Consider the following 19,436-nt stretch of genomic DNA (forward strand, 5'->3'; position numbering starts at 1 on the left):
CCTCCTATAAATTAATAGCACCCACAGTTTTCACAGGCAGTTTTTATTTTCTTTTATAAAAAGCTTTTAAGTAACTTAATGTAAATAACATATTTCTAAGGCCATCCTCCTATTTCACAACAAGCCATGAATATTTTCATTAATAAAGAATAAATCAGGGCGCCTGGGTGGCTCAGTGGGTTAAGCTGCTGCCTTCGGCTCAGGTCATGATCACAGGGTCCTGGGATCAAGCCCCACATCAGGCTCTCTGCTCAGCGGGGAGCCTGCTTCCTCCCTCTCTCTCTGCCTGCCTCTCTGCCTACTTGTGATCTCTGTCTGTCAAATAAATTAATAAAATCTTAAAAAAAAAATTAAAAGAATAAATCACATCTGAAAAGTCCCATTTGCTATTAAATGTCCATTTAATCCTTTCCTTTCCACTACCTCTTCCCTCCTGCAACAATTCCATTCAAAAGCCATTGGGTGGGGCCACATCAGATAAACATCAGTACTGGAGTAGGCCGAAGAGCAGCAATGACCCACGGAAGGCCATTCATGAATAAAGAGAGGCAGACTGTCCCCAGTGAGTTGGGAGTTCAAACGGGGTCAGGAAGATGCCTACATGGGACAAGGGTGGCATCAAAAAGAGATTAATTATAGACAAAAATACTGATCAAGTAAATTATATTAAGTATAAAAGAAGCCAGGGTTCTCACCTTCAGAAAAGGCAGGCACAAAGAAAAGAAGACAACTAGAATGAACCCTGTGGTGTTAAATTGCTGATTTCTGTCCATGACAGTTTGGGAGTACCAAGGTCCTATAGCAATGACCACATCCAAAGTCCTGAAGTTAGTTTCAAAACATCATTCTTCATTTAAAGGAAAACTGGGCTTCTTTAAAAAATACCTGACTGCAGGGTTGGGACAGGGAAAATAAAATACAAAGCTGGAACAATTTGTGGTACAAGAAAGAAAGGAAGAACTAAGAATGAGCACATGTTAAAAGAACAAAGAAGCGGGCGCCTGGGTGGCTCAGTGGGTTAAGCCGCTGCCTTCGGCTCAGGTCATGATCTCAGGGTCCTCGGATTGAGTCCCGCATCAGGCTCTCTGCTCAGCAGGGAGTCTGCTTCCCTCTCTCTCTGCCTGCCTCTCAGTCTACTTGTGATTTCTCTCTGTCAAATAAATAAATAAAATCTTTAAAAAAAAAAAAAAAAAAAAGAAGCCACTAAATTTTATAGTGACTCACTGAGTAAAACAGGAAACCATATTAACACAAATTAATAAATGAAGACTAATAAAAAATGACTGGAATATTAATAGTTTCCAAGTATCTCCTCATAAATTATTAATTACAAAGGAGAAAAAGTAAACAGTGGAAAAGTGGGCAGACAGCACTTAATCAAGTGATCAAAGCGTGTATCTATGTAACGAGACAAATTTAAACGTTGCACCACCAGACAGAATGCAATCAGAAAACCACAGCATAATTTTTGTCATATTCCTACCAAATTTGTATGGCCTGAATCTAACCATGAGGGAACATAAACCCAAATGGGATGAAAATTTTACAAAAATAAAAAAATAACTGTCCCAATGTTCTTCAAAGTGTCAAGGTCAACAAAAGACAAGGAAACACTGAGGCACTACACCAAACTGAAGGAGATTAAAAAACGTCATTATAACTAAATGCTACAAATGATTTGGGGTGTTTTCTTTTGCTATAAATTACATTACTGAGCGGCACCTGGCTTATTCAGTCAGCAGAGTATGTGACTCTTGATCTCAGGGTCATGAGTTCAAGTCCCAAACTAGGCAGAGAGCTTACTTTAAAACAAACAAACATTACTGGGACAACTGGCAAACATGACTCAGATTTGAGGATTAAATGACAATAACAAGCCGATCTTAATTTCCTAATTTTGATGACCAGATTCTGGTTATATAATGGAATGCTTCTTTATGAGATATACAAGCCAAAGTATGGGCTATGGGCATCATGTCAGTCTATGAAAAAATAAAAAGTTCTTTGTGGGGAGCCTGGTGGCTCAGTCAGTTAAGGGTCTGCCTTCGGCTGGGGTCATGGTCCCAGGATCCTGGGATTAAGCCCTACGTAGGGCTCCCAGCTCAGAGGGGAGCCTGCTTCTCCCTCTGCAGCCCTTGTGCTCTCTCTATCCCCACCTCTCTCTCTCTCTCAGATAAATAAAATCTTAAAAAAAAAAGAAAAAGTTCTTTGTACTGTAATTGTAATTTTTCTCTAAGTTTGAATTTGTTTCAAGATAAAGGCAAATAAATATTACATGTACATACACACTCACCAACATAAACATATACAGTCCTCATGTTTGCACATTACTGCTAACAGAAACCTACATGTATCAGAACTCTGACTTTATACTGCAGAGTTCCAGAACAAGCAGGATAATCTGGTCCATGTGGAAATTAAGGGGTTTAAAAAAAAAAAAATGCAAATAAAGAACTTCTTTTTCTTTTTTTTTTTTTAAAGATATTATTTATTTATTTGACAGAGAGAGATCACAAGTGGGGGGGGGGGGGAGGCAGCCCTGCCGAGCAGAGAGCCTGATATGGGCCTCAATCCCAGGACCCTGAGATCATGACCTGAGCCAAAGACAGAGGCTTAACCCACTGAGCCACCCAGGCGCCCAAGAACTTCTTTTTCTTAAGGAGGTTTTATATATTTAATTTCTAAGTGGAAATATTTTTCTACCTAATTTTACCAGAATATATACAGAAATGGCATGTTCCTAACACTTCTTCATTTTTTTTTTTTTTAATTTATTTGACACAGAGAGAGAGAGTGATATCAGAAGTAGGCAGAATGGCAGGAAAAGGGAGAGGGAGCAGCAGACTCACTGCTGAGCAGAAAGTCCAACTCGGGGCTCGATCCCAGGACCCTGAGATCATGACCTGAGCCCAGGGGAGATGCTCAACCCACTGAGCCACCCAGGCACCCTCAAATCAGTCTTACAAGACAGTCAAAAGGTTGGCAGGATTTTCTGTCCTCCAATACAAGCCATTTGATGAAGCCAAACTCTTATCCTCTTGCTGAGAGAGAGCTCTAGTATCCTGAGGTATATTGCTAAAAACAAAGCTGTGCACGTGCAAGGCGAAATTCTACAAGGCCAAAGAATAAACAGGAGCCATGAGCAAACAATTCCCAAAGCTCAAAGACAGCAGAGAGATGTTTAAGTTCTAACCAACCAAAACAGGTCTTCACAGAAGACTACGTTTATTCAGATGGTGCTCAGAATGTGAACACTTATAATAGGGATAAATTAGCACACTGGCAGGGTTGCTAAGTTTTTTCTGTAAAGGGCCAAATAGCACATATTTTAGGCTTCTCAGGGCACATACATATTCTGTCACATATTCTTGTGGGGGTTTTTTAACAGTTGTTAAAAAAAAAAAAAAAGTAAACACCACTCTTAGTTTCAGGGTGCTACAAAAACAGGGCCAAACTGGTTTCGGTCTAAAGCTGTAATTTATCGATCCTTGACTTAGTAAAGGCTACTTGTTCTAATAAACCACCCTGACAAAACTTAAAAACAAGTCTCAAAAGGATGAAGCTGATACTCAAGTAACTTGACTGCCTCCCAGAACAAAACAAAACACTCCAACATAATCTAACACATAAAATTTCCACTGTCCAACATGCACTCAAAAACTAATAAGCGTGACAAGGAGCTTGAAAATGTGCTACATAACCAGGAGGAAAAAAAAAAAATCAGTACAAATGACATGAGAGAATTAGCTGGTAAGAACTTTAAAACAACTATTATTACATATTTTAGATACAGAAGGAGCGCCTGCCTGGCTTAGCTGGTAGAGCATGGGACTCTTGATCTTGGGGTTGTGGGTTCGAGCCCCATGTTGGGTATGGAGAGTACTTAAAGAAAAAAAAGAACTTGTTAAAGAAAAAAGCAGAGATAAAAAAATACATTATCTAAAATTTAAAATTCACTTGCTGGTCTCTGTTCATAACAACATGACTGTCTATGCAGAAAACCTTAAATGACTGACAAAAAAAAAATTCCTGGAATAAATGGTGAGTGCTGTAAAGTGTATAAGCCTGATGATTCACAAACCTGTACCCCTGGGGCAAATAATACATTATATTTTAATGAAAATAATTAATATTTTAAAAAAATTCAATGTGAATATATAAAAACTTTCCAAATAGCAATGAAAAAATAGCAATGAACAAACAGAATCTGAAATAAAGTTTATATCAGCACCCCAGAAAACAGAAATACTTAGAAATAAACCTAACAAAATATGTACAAAATCTATATGAAGAAAACTACAAAATTCTGATGAATGAAATCAAAGAATTAAAGAAATGGAGGTATTTCATGTTCATGGGATAGAAATATTCAATGTCACGATGTCAGTTCTTCCCAACTTCATCTACAGATTTAATGCAAATCCGATCAAAATTCCAGTAAATCATTTGTGGATATCAAAAAAAAAATACCCAGAACAGTATTGAAGGAAAAAAACAAGGTTAAAGGATTGACACTACCCAACTTCATAAATCACTATAAAGCTATGGTAATCAAGATACTACAGTACTGGTGAAAGAACAAAGAGATTAATGGAACAGAATAGAGAACCCAGCAATAGACAGACCCATAGAGTCAAGGGATCTTTGACAATGAAGCAAAGATAGACTTGTCAAAAATCCATATGTAAATTAATCTGGACTTTGCACAAAAACTAACTCAGAATGGATAACAGACCTAAATGTAAAATGCAAAATACAAAACTATTACTGACTTAGAAGATAACATAGGAGGAAAAACCTAAATGACCTTAAGCATGGTGATGACTTTTTAGATACAACACCAAAGGCACAATTGCAGGAAAGAAAGAAATGATAAGCTGGACTTCATTAAAATTAAAAAATTCTGCTCTGCAAAAGATAATGTCAAGAGTATGAACAGACAAGCCATAGACTGGGAGAATACCTTTGCAAAAGACATATAACCAAGTATTGTTACCTAAAATATTCAAAGAACACTTAAAACTTAAGAAAACGGCCCAGTTAAAATAACTGTAAATAAATATAAATAAAATAATATGGGCCAAAGACCATAACAGATATGTCACCAAAGACATATGGCAAATAAATATAAAAAGATGCTCCACATCATATGTTATCAGGGAAATCAAAATTAAATAATGAGAAGCTACACATCTATTAGAATGGCCAAAATCCAAAACACTGACACCAAATGCTGGCAAGGATCTGGAGCAACAGAAACTCATTCACTGCTGATAGGATGGCAAAACAGTACAACCACTTTGAAGACAGTGTGGTGTCTTTTCCTCCTATGTTATCTTCTAAGTCAGTTATAGTTTTCTTACAAAATTAAACACACTCTTACCATATGATCCAGCAACCGTTTTCTTGGTATTAACCCAAAGGAGTTGAAAACATGTCTACATGTCTACATAAAAACCTACACATGGATGTTTGTAAACTTATACAGCTTTATTCATAATTACCAAAATTTGGAAACAAAACAGATGTTCTTCAGTCCGTGAACAGGGTATATCAACATGTTATTATTCAGCACTAAAAGAAATGAGCTATGAAGCCATGAAAAAACATGGAGGAATCTTAAAGAATATTACTAAGTGAAAGTAACATTCTAAAGAGGCTATATCCTGCACAGTTCCAAATATAAGACATTCTGGAAAAGGCAAAACTGTAGACAGGGAAAAATAGAACATTAGTGGTTGTCAGGGGTTGGGAAGCATGGAGTATGAGCACAGAGGATTTGGGGGCAATAAAGACACTCTGTAAGAGATTAATAGATAATGTGGCATTACACACTTGTCCAGATCTACAAAATGTGTAATACTAAGAGTGAATCATAATGTAAACTGTGGACTTTGGGTAATTACATCAATATAGAATCATTAATTATAACAAATGTAGCACTCTGGTGGGGGATGTTGATAATGGAAGCTATGCATGTGGAGGAGAAAGGGCTGTGTAAGGGAAATGCCTGCTCTTTCACTTCAATTTTTCTGTGAACTCAGAATTGCTCTTAAAAATTAAAAAAAAAAAAAAAACAAAAAACTTAATTAAAAAAGAAATCTTTGGTTGGATTTAAGACCAGATCAGATAATGCAGAAAAATCAGGGAACTTAAGGGCGCCTGGGTGGCTCAGTGGGTTAAGCCGCTGCCTTCGGCTCAGGTCATGATCTCAGAGTCCTGGGATCGAGTCCCGCATCGGGCTCTCTGCTCAGCGGAGAGCCTGCTTCCCTCCCTCTCTCTGCCTGCCTCTCCATCTACTTGTGATTTCTGTCAAATAAATAAATAAAATCTTTAAAAAAAAAAAAAAAATCAGGGAACTTAAAGACACAGCTTACTTTCTGAAGAGACATGGGGAAAAGGTGTTAAAAATGTCTCAAAGGCCTACAGGAAAATATCAAGAATCTTCATACATGTAATTAGAGTCCAAAGAAGGGGACCCAGAACATTTTTTTGAAGGAATGACTGACATTTTTCCCCAACACAGTAAATTATAAGCCTAAGAAACATTCAGCGAACATGAATTTTTTTAAAAAAAAAAAGGATGCCGGGTGCCTTAGTCAGTTAAGCCTATGCCTTCTGCTTGTGTCATGATCCCAGAGTCCTGGGATTGAGCCCCAAATTGGGCTCCTTACTCAGCAGGGAGCCTGCTTCTCCCTCTGCCTACTGCTCTTCCCACTTGTGGGCATTATCTCTGACAAATAAATTAATAAAATCTTACATAAACAAACAATGCCAAGGCATAAATACAATCAAACTGCTGAAGAAAGTGATAAAAAGATTATCTTGAAAACATGAAGGAAGAAAAAACATGTATAGAAAAAAGACATCACATACAGAAAAAACAAACATTAGAATGACCTTACAAAATATTATTACACACTATATCATAATATGAAGTAGTACAATACAGTTTGAAGGTAGGTTGTCTTAATTTAAAAACCAAACACCTAAAAACATAAAACAAAGAGGCACAGCTATATGCCATGGTGGAGATAAAATGGAATGCTCAAAATACTCAAACTATGAAAGCAATGCATCATGGTATCTTACTACAACAGTATACCACACAACAATGAAAACAATGAACAACATTAATATATAGGTAACTTTTTAATTTTTTAAAATTTATTTAAATTCAATTAATTAACACATAGTGTTTAATTAGTTTCAGAGGTAGAGTTCAGTGATTCATCAGTCTTATATAACACCCAGTCCTCATTACATCACATGCCCTCCTTAACAACACACATAACTTCAAGAGTATACTGAATAAAAAGCAAATTACTGAAAAATATTGCACTTTTTAAAAAGTTTAATACAATGTAAATCTAAACATTATAGTTTGGAGTTATGCACTAATATAGTAAAACTAAAAGGAAGAAGAGTACGATAAAATTTAAAACAGTGTTAACTCTGAACGGAAAGGAGAAACAAACACAAGGGTTTCAAAAATAAAAATGTTCAGGGGCACTTTGCGTGGGTAACTTGGTGTCTTAACTTGATTTCAGCTCAGATGGTGATCTCACAGGTTGTGGAGCCCCTGTGGGGCTCCATACTCAGTGGGGAGTCTACTTTAGAATCCTCTCCCTCTGCCCTTCCCCCTACTCTCTCTCTAAAATAATAAAAATAAAAATGTTCTATTTCTTAAACTGGATTTGTTTATTATTATTATTATTATTATTATTATTTATTATTATTATTCAGGGCTTATCCATGTTAAAAAAACATTCTTTTACAATCATCCAATATTTTGTAAATGACAATATTAACCTTAAAACCTTTCACTGGCTCTGGAATAGAAGATTCCATTTACAAAAGGTAACGCTGTACAGAGATTTCTGTTTCCTTTGTGATCCTTCCCTGTTAACTACAGTTTCCATCATTAACAGGAAGGTCACACAATTCTTCCTTCAGTGCTCAGAAGGAATAATCACAAAGATACTAAATGAAAATGGCAAGGTCCAGATTAGTGGATAAAGTATGTTATTTCTATAAAAAAATAATAATAATATATTTAAGTCACTTGTGAAGACAGAAGTTATCTGAAAGAATGTATTTAGAAACTGGGAAGAAAAAAATGGGTGGCTGAGGGGGAATGAAAAAATACTTTTTTAAAAAATTATCTTCCATTCTAAATTAAATTTTGTGAATAATACCTACTTTTTAAAAAAAAGTCTGATTTAGGGGCACCTGGGTGGCTCAGTGGGTTAAAGCCTCTGCCTTAGGCTCAGGTCATGATCTCAGGGTCCTGGGACTGAGCTCCACATCAGGCTCTCTGCTCAGCAGGGAGCCTGCTTCCCTTCCTCTCTTTCTCTGTCTACTTGTGATCTCTGTCAAATAAATAAATAAAATCTTAAAAAAGAAACTATGGGGCACCTGGGTGGCTCAGTGGGTTAAAGCCTCTGCCTTCGGCTCAGGTCATGGTCCCAGGGCCCTGGGATTAAGCCCCGCATCGGGCTCTCTGCTCAGCGGAGAGCCTGCTTCCTCCTCTCTCTCTCTCTGCCTGCTTCTCTGCCTACTTGTGATCTCTGTCTGTCAAATAAATAAATAGAATCTTTAAAAAAAGAAAGAAAAGAAAGAAATTTTTTAAAAAAATCTGATTTAAAGAAAAAAATCACTTGGGCCTAGGCAGGTAAAAATTACAAAACTGAGTAATCCCACTGTCCTAATTAAACTGTTCAAATGAAATAATTTTTTTTTTAAGATTTCATTTATTTATTTGACAGATGGAGATCATAAGTAGGCAGAGAAGCAGGCAGAGAGAGAGGAGGAAGCAGGCTCCCTGATGAGCAGAGAGCCCGATGTGGGGCCTGGGATCATGACCCAAGCCAAAGGCAGAGGCTTTAACCCACTGAGCCACCCAGGCGCCCCTCAAATGAAATAATTTTAAAATTTTTACATTAAGGATGTCAAAAACTATGTGTATTTCAAATATTTTTATATGAAAAGGAAACTTAAAATTTATCCAAGAGAAAACTGAAATCTTCACTTAAGAACTTCAAAAGCGAAAATGTGTTTTTCAGATTTTTCCTAATTACATCTTAACATTTCAAAGACAGCAACCTGGAAGTTTAATACACGTCCTTACTAAGTGTTACTTCAGAAATACAGCTGATAACATTTTTATGACAATTTTACCTTGGCTTTACAGAGATAATGTGCTTATGAAAAATTTAAATTATTAGAAAAAGGTTGTACAACTTGTCCAAATTATAAAACTAGACAATGGCAAATCTATGCCTGGAATAGGAGCAGCCCACTGATCGCCATACAACACTTTCTCAAATACATCATGATGGTCTAAATACATTAGAGAGTCTGTCCTTTAAAACTACTCTTACTGGGAAAAAAAAAAACTACTCTTACTGGGGCTGCTGGGAGGCTCAGCCAGTTAAGCGTCTGCCTTCAGCACAGGTCATGATCCCAGGGTTCTGGGATCAAGCCCCACAATGGGCTCCCAGCAGGGAGTCTAATTCTCCCTCTCTCCCTGCGAGAGAGAGAGAGAGAGAGAGAGAGAGAGAGAGAGAGAGAGAGAGAGAGAGAGAGAATATGAATGAATGAGAAGGGAGAAGGTCAGAGGGACAAGCAGACTCCCCATTGATCTGGGAGCCAGATGCGGAACTCTCCCAGGATCATGACCCGAGCTGAAGGCAGTTGCTTAACCAACTGAGCCACCCAGGCACCCTAAAAAATGTAGTTTTAAGAAAAACACTGTTGTTGGCAAGCCCAACCCCACCAATCCAGTATTCAAGGCCTTAACTTCAGGAGACCTGTTTTAGTTCTCTTCATTTACCATGGGGTAGATAAAATTTCAGATGCTAAACCAATTCATTATTTCTTTGCACTTTTCCATTTGTTGTTTTTGTTTAGATTTTATTTATTTGACAGAGAGAGAGACAGAGAGAGAAGGAACACAAGCAGGGGGAGGAGTATAGGGAGAGAGGCAGGCTCTCCACTGATCACGGAGCCTGATACAGGGCTTGACTTGGATCAACCTTGGGATCATGACCTGAGTCAAAGGCAGACACTTAAGAACTGAGCCACCCAGGCGCCCTTAAAATCCAGTTATTTCTGAAAAACCTATATAAACACAGTGCCAGGCACTATGGCAATAAAGAGAAGATAAATATAACTGGCATACTTAAGTATTATGATCAGAGGCTACCTATAAAAGGTACAGTCCTAACAGATAGGAAAAACATTAAGGATATACAGAAAAGAATGAAAGAAGTAAATAATAGATCAGTTGAATAAATTCAAATGGTCTATCAACAAAAGCTTGAATCTGGAGACCACCCTATTGAGACCAATAATAAAGAGATTAAAAAAAAAAAATAACAGAGGTTTAAAAAAAAAAAAAAGCCCTTTGGATTACCAGTTATAAACTGTAAGAAAAGATTATAGTCAGTGTCCTCACCAGAGGCCTTCTGAATTAAAAGAAAATTAGCCAGCAGAGAACAAAACATCAGAATTTGCAAAAAAGATTCGAAACCAAAATTACTTGAGATAACAACATAAGTACATTCCTACTGAGTAAGCATTTTTCATGCAGGAAAAGAAACTGAAGAAATAAATAACAGAAATTAATTATTATAGAAATGTCTCAAAGGGGGTGCCTGGATGGCTCAGTGGGTTAAAGCCTCTGTGTTCAGCTCAGGTCATGATCTCAGGGTTCTGGGATCTAGACCCGCACTGGGCTCTCTGCTTAGCAGGGAGCCTACTTCCTCCTCTCTCTCTGCCTGCCTCTCTGCCTACTTGTGATCTCTCTCTGTGTCAAATAAATAATAAAATCTTGAAGAAAAAAAAAAAAAAAAGAAATGTCTTAAAGAATCAAATACTTAGCATCAGTGTTTATTATTTTGCAAAATATGTTTCTGCATATTTAGTTTACATATTTTAACATGAACGACAATTTGGCCTATTAGGGTAAAAGTTCAGCCTAATAATTCCAATTTAAAACATGTAATTAACCTAGAATTTAGACTTTTATTTTTTTTAAGATTTTATTTATTTATTTGACAGAAAGCGATCACAAGTAGACAGAGAGGCAGGCAGAGAGAGGGGAGGAAGCAGGCTCCCTGCCGAGCAGAGAGCCCAATGCAGGGCTTGATTCCAGGACCCTGGGATCATGACCTGAGCCGAAGGCAGAGGCTTTAACCCACTGAGCCACCCAGACACCCCCAGACTTGTTATTTTAATTTGATTTTTACTATAAGCAATACCAAAACTTAAGTTACTAAGATTTATTGTAAATATACAATTATATCTATTTAACATTTGTGAAAGTTTGTCAAAAAACTGAACTACTTGGCAATTAGTGACTATACTTAAAAGTTACTTTAATGGTTTAAAATTTTAACTGAGTTTGTAAAAGGAATAAAATATAACCAGAGTCCCATTTTTATTTTTTATGTATTTTCTTTAAAGGTTTTATTTATTTATTTAACAGACAGGTATCACAAGTAGGCAGAGAGGCAGGAGGGCAGAGCAGACTTCCTGCTGAGCAAAGAGCCCAATGTGGGACTCAATACCAGGACCCTGAGGTCATGACCTGAGCCGAAGGCAGAGGCTTAACCCACTGATCCACCAAGTTGCCCCTGGAGTCCCATTTTTAAAGATGGCTTAAATTCATTCTATTTATCTTAAAAATAAGTTTTATAGGTTGAACTTTAAAACTTAATGGAAGTGAGGGTTTTAAATTAACATTAACGAACTATGTACTAATTCTCAAAACCAAAGGAACTGCAGAATAATCTTTTCTGGGTATTTTTGTTTTTTAAAGATTTTATTTATTTATTTGACAGACGGAGATCACAAGCAGGCAGAGAGGCAAGCAGAGAGAGAGGAAGGGAAGCAGGCTCCCTGCTGAGCAGAGAGCCCAATGCAGGATTCGATCCCAGGACCCTGAGATCACAACCCAAGGCAAAGGCAGAGGCTTTAACCCACTGAGACACCCAGGTGCCCCAATCTTTTCTGTTTTTTAAAAAACACTACCTTTGAGGATACCAAATCCAAGTAGCCTTATTCATCCTTCAACACCTGAGTCAAATTCGCCCTTTTCCATAGAACCATCTATCGTATTTTGTACTAGATAAAATAAATTTGTCTCTACCATTCAAATCACTAAATTTATTCTATTCTAGTAGTGCAACCTATAATGAACACTCCTCTTTTTAGAAACACAGATCTCCTATCCAAGATCATAAGCATTCTCAGAACATGAGTCATGTCTTATACTGCTCTTTATCTCTAAGAGTATCTCCTATAAGGCGATCCTAATATATAGTAATGACTGTTGGTTGATTAACAGAATTTTAATAATCATGAGTTCCTCTTTAAATGCACTATTACCTCTGTTACATCCCAATGATGTAAAAATTGATCCAAGTCGGTAAGGTAAAGAAGCACGGGGGAAAGCTGTGTCTGGATGACATGAGGAACTCCTCGAAGGCTCTGAAGCCAAGTCAACTCCTCTTTTGAAAACCCTAATTTGGGTATAAAGAAAGACAATTTTAAAAAATAAATCACAAAACAAATGACATTCTTCATTTTTTTAACAGACATGACATGTACCTTCAAGTTCTTCTTCAAGCTTTTTTTAAAATTTCTTCATTTCATATATCTTAAAGAATGAATTGGTAGCAATGGAGGCAGTCAAATTCATATAATTATGTACACAAAGAATGTGATCTGACCCAATGTATGATACAGCAAGAAACAGGTTATACTCCTTATATTGGGAACTTCACCAATTTTACTTTTAAAAAAAGTGAGAGGCATATGCTTTCCCTTTAATGGTAGGTTTAAAATACGAAATCAGTAAGTAAAATGATATATGATTTCACATATATATTATCTATTTTCTTATATAATAGCCCTTCAAGTGTTTTAAAACTACTCTAGCCCTCCTAAACCTTTCTGGATTTTACATGTGTGTTCCTTCAACTACACCTTATACAACAAAATTTGATTCTCTTACCACCCCTATTTACCCCTGGTCTAACCTACATAGACCACCTGACAGTGTCTCCTGAAAAGTGCTCAGAACAATCAGAACACCAGCAGTGTGGTCCGATTTGATGTTCAGATCATTATATTTCCAGGACACAGCTGAAGATTCCTCATGTAGTTTGATGGCCACATCACACTACTGACTCCCAATGAGCTTTCCAAAACCATTAACCTTCTGACTGGTAATACTATTAAAACATAAAGTCTACTCTCGCATCTCAAATGTGCACATCCAGAACTATCAAATAAACACATTTATCTTGTATGCAGTATTTATCTCGATGGATTTAGCTCATTATCAGCACTTGTCAAGTTCTTTTTGGATTCTGACTTAACCTATCTATTAAGTCTCCTAACTTCAAGTCTTCAGAAAATGTCAAATAATCTCATCCTCATCATTCAAATAGAAAACAGAAATGCTGAAATAGTACAATCATTTAAAACAACAGTAATACTTACACATCTAGCTTACAACATTTCTAGACTCATCTTACTAATTTTGCTTTGAGAACAATGGCATGTAGAAAATGGCTACTCGAAACTTGATTTACATTCCTATCAAACTGAACATTTTAAACATGTTTAAGATGGATATTTGTTCATCAATTTTTTAAAGTATGCAGTGGGGTTTGCATACGGCTATCTGAAAAAGAGTCAAGTAGGGGCTCCTGGGTGGCTCAGTCAATTAAGTGTCTGCCTTTGGCTCAGGTCATGATCCCAGGGTCCTGCTCAGCAGAGCCTGTTTCTCCCTCTCCCTCTGCCCCTCCCCCTACTTGTCCTCTCCCTCTCTCCCTCTAATAAAATCTTTAAAAAAACATTTTTTTTAAAAAGTCAAGTATATTCAATTCACTGTAAACCAAGACAATAAAGCTGAGAAATGAGAAAGAAAATTATAATCACATGATACTCAAATAATCCCCAGAGTACTCCTACTCTGAGAGATTTAAACATAAATCACGTTTATCCCTGCCTCAAGAGCCTGACAATCGAGGAAGATTTCCACTTATTAGTCAATAAAAATCATTTCAAGATAAACAGATTATCATCTTCAAAACTTAAACCCAAACAGCTAAGACAGCAAATCTTTGAATTTTGATGCTAGGTTTTGCTTTTCCTGAATTTGGCAGGTGAATGTCTTTACCTGTAAGTGTTGAAAATAAGAAGCTGAAATAGTCCACGTCACTCATCAACCAGTCTTTAACGGAATACTTCCATCCAGAAAACGATGATCTATAATAAACAATGGAAGAATTATTAGCAGAAGTGACCAAGTTGAAGACTAGAAAAAGAGCACAGTATATAACAATTTTTCTTTACTGAAAATAAATCTGCATTAATAACTTAAAAACCTGTAGTATATATTCACTTTATATGTAAGTACTCAAGTATCGTAATATGGAAAATTTAACTTCTAATATATTTATATTTATGTAAAGTTTTCATGAAAAAGCATAGTTGGTCCATACACACAGTGTAACCTAGAAAATTTCCAAACCACTTGAAAAAAAGACTCTAAGGAGCCAAATGAAGTTTTGCTTTTCAGTAGTTGGTATAGCTGCTACTTGATTTTTATAAATTCTTACCTTGCTTACTCAAATGAGTTAAGTTTAAATAAGCTCCAGCTTCCTACCTAAACAAAAACTATCTTGATTAGGTAAAAAATATTCCTTGTAAAGCCACTCTATGATAATTATGTGTTCCTGTATTTTGCAAAGCTGTAACTGGGCCTACTTCATAATAGTGCAGCTCAAGTACTGACTGAAAGGGGACTTAAGAAAATAGCTAAATGTAAAGCAGCTTCTCATTAAATGAGGATTATCTGGTTCCTGCTATGGGATCAGTTTCCAGTGATTCCTTTAAAAACTCTCTTAAAGTTAAGTCTTAAGAAAATAATAGCATATTTCAGCCTTAGATATGTCAAGAAAAGGGGGTGGGGATATGAGGAGAATGATCAGATCCAACAAGCTGAGGCTCCAAATTTTATCACAGCTAAACAAATAAATATCTGACAAAATTAGGAGTTTCTAAATTCAACTAGAAACAATTTTTTTTTACTATTGAAACAGTTGTGTTTATATTTATTAATATTCTTTAAATTTGGGGAGTTAAAATGATGGAAATACCCTTGAGTATTATTTCCACAATTAGCAAAGGACTATGGACAGAATATTAAAAGGTTAGAGGTTACAAGAAAGTCAGAAATACACACTGGAAAGTAGTACGAAAATGGTAGTTAGCAAACTAATATGCTTTTGAACCCAGTGAAAACAGCAATCAACTGTGCCACCCAGTGGCTAAAAGAGGTAGCAAAACCACTGAAGGGTCCACTTGGAACAAATGATAAGCAACATATCATAATGTCCTTAAAATTATGCCTATATGTACTGTCCAAGCCAGAATACTTCTGAGAATAAGATGGGACAAAAGAAGTAAAGTGCATCATCACTTAAAACTCAAGCCAAATTTCTTAGTCCAAAATCTCTCCCTCGTCAAAGATTTTTATGTAACAATTCAGACTACTTTTCAACATTTGTGTCTTATGTGCTCAAATCTAGCTGTAAATAAACTAGGGACAGAAAGGGTAAGAAATGAGCAAAAGCAAGTGGAAAAATACAAGTAGAATGCCAAGGGGTGGGGTGGGGAGTCAAACTCTAAAAAACTAAGTGGGCAATAAAAAAGGTAGGGGCACAGCAATTCTATTCTTTTCAAAAGTTAAAATGAACAACAGTTCTCACTTGATGGGTTTTTCACAAATGGCACAAACTAATATTCTTCCCTCTGATAAAGACAAACAGGGCATCAGAACTACAAAACCTAAATTGAACATGATCTCACAATCCAGTTAATGTAACAGAAAAAAAATCAGAATTAAAGGAACATTTCAGGAAAATTAACCTGGGAACAGTGCGCAAAATTGATGGGATATTATAATAGTACAGTTAAAAGATTATATAAAACAGCTGGCTAGTTTACAGTCACAGTCAACGAAAGAAAGGAATATTTTGAAGAGAAAACCAGAAAAGAAATAAACCAGCGTATGTCTGAAGGAAACATTATCGTTAAATTCTGAATCTAGGAATTGATACAATGATAATGTCACTGGCCCAAGAAAGTTGATAAGTCCTAATTTTGTATTATTTTTTAAGAGAGAGATTAGTTTGAATGGGAACAATACATCTACAGAAAGTTAAGTCTACCTAATAGACTTCACTAAAAAGCAAAATTTAACTTGTTGGACTTCTGGCTACAATGACAATCTGCTGCTAATGATTATGAACCCCTGCTATTATTTGTGAATTTATTTTCTCAATAGTTACCACAAATCTCCACAAGAAAAAAGTAAAAATTTGAAAATATCCTTGACAAAAATTGTTAAGCAAAGTGGATCATAACTGATGTTGATAAAGACATTAAGTAGAGCTTTCAAGGAGAATTAGTTTCAACAAGTGTTCAAAAGGTTATTTAAAATCAATTTTAAAACAGATTCTTGGGCGCCTGGGTGGCTCAGTGGGTTAAGCCGCTGCCTTTGGCTCAGGTCATGATCTCAGGGTCCTGGGATCGAGTCCCGCATCGGGCTCTCTGCTCAGCAGGGAGCCTGCTTCCTCCTCTCTCTGCCTGCCTCTCTGCTTACTTGTAATTTCTCTCTGTCAAATAAATAAATAAAATCTTTAAAAAAAAAAAAAAAAGATTCTTCACAAGTTATATCAAAGGAACAGAGTGCCCTCTACTGGAAGTTAATTAATACAAATCCACCTCAGGAACAAAAAAAGAACATTTAATTTTTTAAAAGGCCAAACAAATATTAAATAATTGCTTACTAGACAAGGAGCTCGATTGTGTTCCCCTAAGAAAGGAAAACTAATAAATGTTTAAAATACTTAAAAATAAGACCCAGCTCTCTACTGCATGTGAACACAGAAATATAACACTGAATTTTCACATATAGACAAGCTGCAGACAGCTCTCTTTTGCTAAAAGGAAAGGTTATCATCAGTTATGAATCACACTTTAGGTAACTAGATTCCAACATATGTCCTATAATGGTAAGAAGAGAATGTCAAAGACGCTAAAGAAATTCTATTAATAAAGTGAGCCACTCCCATTTAACTGGGCTAGGGGATCTGTATGTACAGGAAACCACAAGATCTAAACTCTTTAGGTATAGCCTAGATTTCAATTTCTGCCTAAAACCGTACTAGACCCTGTCTATGAACCATATCAGTAATAAGTATTACTGAAAATATTATGCCTAGGGTGCCTGGGCGGTTCAGTTGGTTGGTTGAGTGTCTTCGGCTCAGGTCATATCTTAGGATCCTGGGACTAAGCCCCCAGACTGGGCTCCCTGCTTCCCCCTCTTCCTCTGTCCCTCCCCCTGCTTGTGCTCTCTCTTGCTCTCTCTCTCTCTCATGAATAAATAAAATCTTTAGGGATGCTTGGGTGGCTCACTTGATTAAGCGTCTGCCTTTGGCCCAAGTCATTATCCCAGGGTCCTGGGACAGAGTCCAAAAAGGGGGTCCCTGCTAAGCTGGGAGCCTGATTCTCCCTCTGCCTGTCACCCCCCTGTTTTGTGCTTTCTCTCTCTGATAAATAAATATCTTTAAAAAAAATTTTAAATAAAATATTTTTAAAATAAAAAAAATTAAAATGTGTCTAAAATACAAACACAAGGTGTTTAAGGATACTTTGAACATTTGCAATATGAAACACTATTAATTGGTTATAAAACAGTTAAGAGTAGAGGTGCCTGGGCGCCTGGGTGGCTCAGTGGGTTAAGCCGCTGCCTTCGGCTCAGGTCATGATCTCAGGGTCCTGGGATCGAGTCCCGCATCGGGCTCTCTGCTCAAGCGGGGAGCCTGCTTCCTCCTCTCTCTCTCTCTGCCTGCCTCTCCGACTACTTGTGATTTCTCTCTGTCAAATAAATAAATAAAATCTTTAAAAAAAAAAAAAAAAAAAAAAGAGTAGAGGTGCCTGGGTGGCTCCATCAGTTATGCATCTGCCTTCCTCTCACATCACGATCCCAGGGTCCTGGAATGGAGTCCCCTATCAGGCTCCTTGCTCAGTGGGGAGTTTGCTTCTACCTCTCCCTCTACCCCTCCCCCTGCTCATGCTCACTCTAATAAATAAATAAAATCTAAAAAAAAAAAAATTTTTTTAAGAGTAAAATGATACAGTGACTGTGGAATACCACAGAGCAATTCCTCAAAAAATTAAGAGAATTACCATGTGATCCAGCAACTCCACTTCTGGGTACATAGCCAAAAGAATTAAAAGTTGAATTGAACAGTTATTTGCACATCAATGTTTAAAGCAGCATATTTACAACAGCCAAAAGATGGACACAAGCAAACGTCCATCAACAGATGGACAAAATGTAGTATATACATTTAATGAACATTAAGTCAGCTTTAAAAGGAAAATTCTGATACATGATACAACACGGATGAACCTTGAAGAGTTATGAGTGAAATACGCAAGACAGAAAAGGACAAATATTGTGTAATTCCACTTATATGAGGTACCTAGAATAGTCAAAAGCAGGAAGATAGAACAGTGGTTACTAAAGGGCTGAGGGCAGGAGGAATGAAGAGTTATCATTGTTTAATGCATGCAGAGGTTCAGTTTGGAATGATAAAATAGTTCTGGAGATGGACAGTGGTGCTAGTTGCACAACAATGTGAAAATATTTGATTTCAAGTGATTCCTTGTCTGATCCACAAACGTATGTTATTTCACCAGCTACATTAAATTTGTAGGTCCCTGAAAAGGCCTGTGTCACAATTCCACAACACCGAAGGATTTAAGCACAGTACTCACCTGCCACTGAACCCTTACTTCATGCTTTTGATAATTTCTAATCTGTATAAATCTATACATATGATTACACACAATTTCTACCTATACAAATCGCTAGAAAACTTCAGGCTTACTTTAGTGAGCTTACTCTAGCAATAATATCAAAAGTTTTAATTGTTGCATTAAGAGCAAATGAAGTTAGTATCAGTATGTAACTTTAAAAGTGTTCTGTATTTTACACATTGCCAGTAAAACACATGGGGAAAAAGACTATACACCTCAAATACATCTCACTTGAGGACGCTACCTCATGTGCAGTATCCCGATAAGCATGGCAGCCAAACTTGAACTGAGTCTTCCCATAATACAGCAACGACTTAATCGAGAAAGTAAGTCAGCAGGCAGACTGGGTAGAAAATATACAAGCTGGACCAAACGCTGCTGAGACTCTGCTGGGAGAACCACCACAGTGCCTTCTTGTGGATCTGGTAGGGTAGGTACACATATTCAATTCATAAAAGATGAATTTATAAAGATATAAAAGTTTACAGAGATTAAATCAATAGACTGGTAACTGTTAAACGGAATTC

At 36.7% G+C, this 19,436-nt stretch overlaps 1 protein-coding gene across 4 annotated transcripts in view; it reads right to left on the minus strand.

Moving 5' to 3' along the window:
- The window catches only part of TEX10 (testis expressed 10), a 65,222-nt gene that overhangs the window by 11,455 nt on the left and 34,331 nt on the right, over nucleotides 1-19,436 (minus strand). For all 4 annotated transcript variants that reach the window (XR_006607191.1, XM_045081631.1, XM_045081630.1 and 1 more), the window contains exons 9-11: nucleotides 19,154-19,331; nucleotides 14,195-14,283; nucleotides 12,394-12,527 (exon numbers count right to left, since the gene is read on the minus strand). Coding sequence is in view for 3 of the 4 variants with exons in the window: in XM_045081631.1 (XP_044937566.1) it covers nucleotides 12,394-12,527; nucleotides 14,195-14,283; nucleotides 19,154-19,331 (401 nt within the window). In the remaining variant the exon portion in view is untranslated. The remainder of the gene's footprint in view (nucleotides 1-12,393; nucleotides 12,528-14,194; nucleotides 14,284-19,153; nucleotides 19,332-19,436) is intronic.

This window comes from Mustela putorius, unplaced genomic scaffold, assembly GCF_011764305.1.
Source record: "Mustela putorius furo isolate JIRA1106 unplaced genomic scaffold, ASM1176430v1.1 tig00000580_pilon_pilon_pilon, whole genome shotgun sequence".
In the NCBI taxonomy this organism is placed as follows: domain Eukaryota; kingdom Metazoa; phylum Chordata; class Mammalia; order Carnivora; family Mustelidae; genus Mustela; species Mustela putorius.